The sequence below is a fragment of the Microtus oregoni genome, unplaced genomic scaffold (genome assembly GCF_018167655.1).
Source record: "Microtus oregoni isolate MIOR12 unplaced genomic scaffold, Mior012 000046F_ref0000063, whole genome shotgun sequence".
In the NCBI taxonomy this organism is placed as follows: Eukaryota; Metazoa; Chordata; class Mammalia; order Rodentia; family Cricetidae; genus Microtus; species Microtus oregoni.
The window spans coordinates 8,973,619-8,980,502 of NW_024543220.1; the positions used below are offsets into that span (position 1 = coordinate 8,973,619).

At 45.0% G+C, this 6,884-nt stretch overlaps 1 protein-coding gene across 1 annotated transcript; it reads left to right on the forward strand.

Annotated features, from left to right (window-relative positions):
* The first annotated feature begins 1,207 nt into the window (after positions 1–1,207).
* LOC121435180 (olfactory receptor 10C1) lies at positions 1,208–2,146 on the forward strand. The gene has a single exon (XM_041634274.1). The coding sequence runs from the start codon at positions 1,208–1,210 to the stop codon at positions 2,144–2,146; it is 939 nt and encodes a 312-aa protein (XP_041490208.1).
* Positions 2,147–6,884: the final 4,738 nt, after the last annotated feature.

A 6,884-nucleotide genomic window follows, 5' to 3' on the forward strand; every position in this document is an offset into this window, starting at 1 on the left:
CTGCACAGACGATGTCCAGGACAATGCTGGGAGATCCAGGGTGAAATAAAGAAAGAACTGCACTGCAACAGGACCGATGTGTGGGCTCGTGGCTCTGAAGAACATTTACATTTTTGCATAGCATTTGAATGTATGTATCCACTTAAGTTTGTCTTTTTGGGTGTCTATGTTTTTACTATATGTAGTCTCTTTCAATGTTGTTTGTAATGATGTTTGTATATGTACATAAAATATGATACATTTGTGACCATGGATGAATCTGGCTTCTGAGTTTATTAGTGTAGTTTAGAAGCGTAACTTGTTATTGTATGCATCCATGAGGTTTGTCTCCAGAGTCAAAAGGATGAGTCTGAGTGCACCAAGATGCAAAGATGAGCAGCTGAAGAAGGCCTCGTATTCCACTGCACTTTTACTACAGAGATCTTCACTCCGCTGACTAGTTAATAGCTTTATTTCCTGCAGCTGCCTGAAAGAGATGATTATTTTGAGTCTTTTCTACCAAATGGAGACTGTGAACTCTGTGTGAGGTAAGATGATAGCAAATAAAGAGAGGCTGGTGGAAGTGGGGAAGAATGGATCAGAGAAGAGATGCATTGAGAGGAGAAAAGAAAGAAATGTATTGGAGGAGGAAAGATAAAGGATTTAACAGGACAGGAAATCTCCTTGACTTGGAGTAGGATTTGTCCCGCTAGGAATGTGAATCAAATCGTGTTCATCTGAGAAGGAAATGTCCACCCCAGCAGGGATGGGAAATTGGGAAATACAAAACGGCTGGATGTGGTGTATACTTACCGTAATCCTAGCGCTCACGAAACTGAGGCAGGAGGATCAAGATGAATTGGAGACCGGTTTGGAATACAGTGAGTTCTAGGTTTTCCTGAGATATAATTGAAGCCTAAAATATAAGGAAGAATGGGAGAGAGGGCAGAACAGCCCGGAGCCAGAGCAGAAGAATCTAAATTTAAGGTATATTTCTGAGGGTGGGGACAGCGCAGAGATCAAAGACAAACATACACCCAGAGCATTCTTAGGGTGACCAGGGTGTAACATGGGCTTGTGTGCGGACACCTCCGTTCAAAGGCCCTGATAGCTTAAGAAAAGAAAAAAAAAGGAGTTCCCAGGCAAAGAGGTCATCTCTGCCTGCTTCCAAGCACACACAGTAGCGTTTCTTGCCCTCCCCCTCCTACCTGGCCATAGGCTGTGGTAGATGGGCACCAACACCTCCCTGGTGACTGAGTTTGTACTGGTGGGCTTCTCGCGTCTGGTCCATCTTCAAGGCCTCCTCTTCTCCCTCTTCCTGGCTGTCTACCTGCTCACTGTGGCAGGCAATCTCCTCATTGTGGCGCTAGTCTCCACAGACGCAGCGCTGCAATCCCCCATGTATTTCTTCCTCCGCATCCTCTCAGCCCTGGAGATCTGCTACACGTCGGTCACCGTCCCCTTGCTGCTGCACCATCTGCTCACTGGTCGGCGCCACATCCCGCGCTCCGGCTGCGCTCTGCAGATGTTCTTTTTCCTCTTCTTTGGTGCCACCGAGTGCTGCCTGCTAGCTGCCATGGCTTATGACCGCTATGCTGCTATCTGTGAGCCCCTGCGCTACCAAATGCTGCTCAGCAGGCGGGTGTGTGTGCAGCTCGCCGGTGCGGCGTGGGCCTGCGGGGCTTTAGTGGGGCTGGGCCACACCTCCTTCATCTTCTCCTTGCCCTTCTGTGGCCCCAACGCTATCCCTCACTTCTTCTGTGAGATTCAGCCCGTGCTGCAGTTGGTGTGTGGAGACACCTCGCTCAACGAGCTGCAGATTATCCTGGCTGCCGCCCTCATCATCTTGTGCCCCTTTGGCCTCATCCTTAGTTCCTATGGGCGGATTCTGGTCACTATCTTCCGCATCCCATCAGCTGCTGGTCGCCGCAAGGCCTTCTCCACCTGTTCTTCCCACCTGGTAGTGGTATCTCTCTTCTACGGTACTGCCATCTTTATCTATATCCGCCCTAAGGCCAGCTATGACCCAGCCACGGACCCCCTGCTGTCCCTCTTCTATGCTGTGATCACCCCCATCCTTAATCCTGTCATCTACAGCCTGAGGAATGCTGATGTCAAGGCCGCTCTAAAAAGAAGTATCCAGAAAATGGGGCCCTCGGAGATTTGACAAGGAGCGGTAGATGACTCCTGAACAGAACTCCAGGTTCCTAATTACCGAAGATCAAAGAAGAGACTTGGAACACAGACTTACTGATGCCCTCAACACCTTCTATTTTGAGATAGGGTCTTGCTGTACAACTAAAGTTGGTCTTGCACTCACAGTTTGTGAGTGCTGGGATTAAAGACAAAGCCACCACACCTTGTTGGCAATAACTCCTTTCTTATCATTTATGGTGTCATCATTGACAAATAATAAATTGCATATATGTAAGCGTATAGTCTGATAAGTGTTGACATATAAAGGCACTGTGAATCTATTGGCAATTGTGACACACACAGCCGAAAGTTTCCTCACTCCCCACTCTTTCATCTGCAGTCCATCATTACAGATCAGTTTGCCTTTACTAGAGTTTTACATGAATAGACTTTTTGGTCTGACTACTTTAACCCAATATAATTGTTTTGAATTTATCCATACTATGGTGTATAGCAGCCCATTCATATTCATTTCTGAGTAGTGTCCCATGAGACCTCAATCTATTCCCCCACCTGCTGATGAAAATGCTGAATGTGTCCTGAGCCAAATTTAAGTCTGTCCATGTGATTCCATAGTAAACACCAGTCAATACAGGTTTTTCTTTAAAAAGTCCTGGGCTGGAGAGATGGCTCAGCGGTTAAGAGCACTGACTGCTCTTCCAGAGGTCCTGAGTTCAATTCCCAGCAACCACGTGGTGGCTCACAACCGCCTATAATGAGATCTGGTGTCCTCTTCTTGCCTACCGGCAGGACACTGTATAAAGAAATAAATAAATCCTTAAAAAAAACCTCCTAAATATATTCATTCTGATCCTAGATAGGAAAGAAGGCAAGGAGAAAGGTTTCTGTTTCTTGGGTTCACATAGTCTTCCAGCAGACAACAAACATCCACAAGTTAAGACCCAGAGAGGCGCTGTCTTGTGGTAATCAAGATCCATCAGAGTTAAGAGAACAAGACATCAGATGGCTCCTCTTTCAGAATGTAGTGTTTCCTACTCTATGTCTCTCTCATGTCTGTGAGCTACACCTAAGCATCCTACCTCGAATCTGGAAACTCCTCTGAGACAGCAGTCTCAGCTCAATGTCTGGGTGTGCCACACACTCACACACACACACACACACACACACACACACACACATGGTAACTCCTCAGCTTGGCTTTTAGAATGCAGCCTCCAGACATAGTAGGTCTACAAATCAGGCATGATTTGATTGATCTAATCAATCAGCTCTGTTGTCTGGTCAAGTGAGGAATACCCCTCTGAAAGACTCATGAAAATCCTTCCATTTGTGTTGTATGGCATTTTGTTTGTATTCTGACAAATAAAACTGGCCTGGAGATCCAGGGTGAAGCTAATCTCTTGTTAACAACAGAAGCCTGGTGGTGGTGGTGGTGGTGGTGGTGGTGGTTCATGCCTTTAATCACAGCACTTGGGAGGTAGAGAGAGGAAGTGACAAGGTGGAGCAGAGACAGAATCTCACCCTTTTAAATGCAGAAAGGAGACAACGCATAGGAAGCAACTGGCGACTGCTTCCAGTTCTCTGATCTTCCATGTTTTTACCCCCATATCTGTCTCCTGGTTTTTATTGATTAAAAGTAATTGGATTTATGCGTCACCTTTGTATCACAGATCATGTTTTACTTTAAGTTGTTCAAAGGATTCATTGCTTAAACCATTAGCTTGGGAGAAAGATCTGGAAAACAAGCATGACAAGACTTTGATCACAGACTCCCTCCAAAAAACGAATAGCTAGAGGTGCAAAGAAAGCAGAAAGGGTTTTTGCAAAGTTAGAACTGAACCAAGTCTAACTCTGCCCATGCCCCCATTGTACCCAGTGAGCAGGATAACTGTGGCAGAGAGCCTTGTGTCTTCTTATTATTTCCCCAGGCTCTTTTGAGCCTTCCTAATGACAAAGGGGGGATAGATAGTTTGAATAATTGCCCTGCAGGGAGACAGGCCATCTCTTCAACAGTATATTCAACTTTTACAGGGAGGAAAGCAGAGTCTGTGGCAGTTGAATCAATACTATGGACCCATCAGGACAGCACCAGCATCAGCACCAGAGAACTTATACATGAAAATCGTAAGATTATTCAGGAATTCCATGAGTACAACTCAGATAAAATTCTGACGATTACTGCCCTGAGCGTCACTGAGCTCAAGAGAATATTGCTGAGCTTCAGGACCTGACAGCCAGCCTTCCAGAACTGTAAAATGTGTCGTTGCACTATTTAGCCACATGGTGGCAGCACGCGTCTACTATACTGCCGACCGGCTAGCGACTCATAAAGAAGTAGGATTTGGAGAAGCCTAAAGGAAATTGTTGGACTCGAAAAATCAGGTAAAAGTTTTTGTAAACCGTCACTTTAAATGCATCCCAAAGACAGCACAACAAAGTGAATTTGTCCAAATAAGTCATCTAAGAGAAAGGGCCCTCTCCACCACACGTTTAACAATGGCTCTTCCTCCGCCAGCGACTAGGCATTCAGGGAACAAACACTATCGGAGTCCATAGGACCATGAGAGGAACTGCATCCCAGGAAGCCTGTCTCCAGGTGAAAGGCTGAAAGAGAGACTGTTCACTCAGGCCTCATCACCACCTAAGACTCTCTCCACTGAAACTCTAAGCTCTGATGAAGAAAGCGTGGCCCTTACAGCCCTCTCCTGCTCATCACTCTTTCCTGTGTCTGGTCTGCCTGGTCCCACAGAAGACAAGAAATGCTTCTGTTCGGTTTTAATTTTCTGATCACCCAGATGTTTTAAATGAGCAAAGCATTCTGTTCCAGGTTGGTATAAATAGGAGCTGATATTTATTTCAGGTAGAAAGGACAGCTTAGTAACATCAGTCACTGCAACAGGGGTTTGTTCTGAATCCCAACTAAAGAGAGTTCTTTACTATAGGTTAACCTATAGGTTTCTAGAGAGGGTGGGTGATCTAAGGCAATGTACGGCTTTGTACAAACTCAAATTTTTTTTGGTTGCTATATGCCTGAAGTCAGGAAGGCAGAGAAAACAAGGACCGGGATTATCACTGTACCTGGGGCTCATAAAGCAGGGGTTGCCCTTGCTGAAGCAGGAATGATAGACAGAAACGGGCCTGGGGCTGCAGGGAAGGTGACCAGATCACTCTAATAGTACCAAATCTGGTCTCTATTTTTTGTCTTTCAGTCTCTTATAAATACATATAATGTACTTTGAATTCATTCCCTTCCATTGTCCTCTCTTATGCCCCTCTTACCAAATACTTTTTCTCATCTTTTTATTTATTTATTTAATGTATATAAGTATTTTGTCTATTTTTACATCTGTGTGTCCTGCTTGCTACATGCTTGCAGAGGCCAGAAGAAGGTGTCAGATCCCCTGGGACTGCAGTTATAGACAGTTGTTAGTCACTATTTGGGTACTGGGAATAGAACCCAGGTTCTCTGGAAGAGCTACCAGTGCTCTTAACTGCCGGGCAATCTCTCTAGTCCTCATGTCTTTTCATGTGTGCATACATTATCACATTTAATTAGAGTCACTTGCATGAACATAGGTAGGGACCTATTACTTGAACTAGGTCAGCTTACCAGCACTACAGAGCTATGGAATATGACTTCCCTCCTCTATCAGCCATTAGCTGCCTATGACTCCTCAGGGTGGCGTGGGGTTTCATGAGCCTCTCCTTCTTTCATCAAGGAATGTTAATAGGCCCAGCCTTCTGCAGGTCTTGTTCAAGTAACCCCCACTGCTGTGATTTCCTAAGTGCGGCAGCCAGGGGATGTCCAGAAAAGAGAATTTCCCAGCATTCCTTCCCATTCTCTGGCTCTTAGATTCTTTATATCTCTGCAACGTTTCTGAGCCTTAGAGAAAGGAAATCTAGTCTCTCTTAAAGCTGCAGCATCTTAAAATGCTGGCCCCATGTCCAGTACCAGATCCCCATCACTCACCCCCATAAAAGGAGCAAAGTACATGAGATCTCCACACCCTTCATCACTGGAGTCCACCATATCCAGGATTCTTAACTGAAAGTTGATGGTTCGATAAATGACAGAAAACAAGCTTCCTCTTCGGAGTCATTACCAAGGCCCTGTCTGCTTTCTGAATCATAGATTTTTGCCACCCTCTGTATAATGGTTGAACCTCAGATATGTTTCCTGTCACTTTCCTATACTTTCTCTCTTCTTACTGTCTAACTCTCCCACAAGTTCCAAGATTTTGGATCCCAGGCAAGGCTCTTCTTACCACAGACCTAACTTGTTCTCTTCCTCAAAGCCTGCTGGAGAGAAATGTTAGCAGGACTGGACAATATGCCTATCTTATCATCCCTGTTTTCACATTATAATTTCTTCCTCGCTTGGGTGGGTTCTTTCTAGATAGACAGGTCAACCTCAGTTGCTAGTCTTAACAACCACAGTAGACTCTAAGTAGTCAGTCATAGTCTGACTACAATCCTGACCAAAAACCATGACATATTATACTATACAAAATAAACTAACAACGTTTGCGTTCCCCTCAAGGATGCTCCACACTTGGATGGATCAGCTCCAGTTGCCTGTCTTACCGTGGTAGAAGCCACGCAACTGTTCCTCCAAAACTCATGTTTGGTTTTCTTCCATCTTCATTTGGGCAACAGTTCATTCCATAGTTTTTCTTAGGTGTTCTATTTTATTCACCCCAGATAGAAAGAATAACAACAGTCCAAAGAAATTATTCCAACCCAAGTGA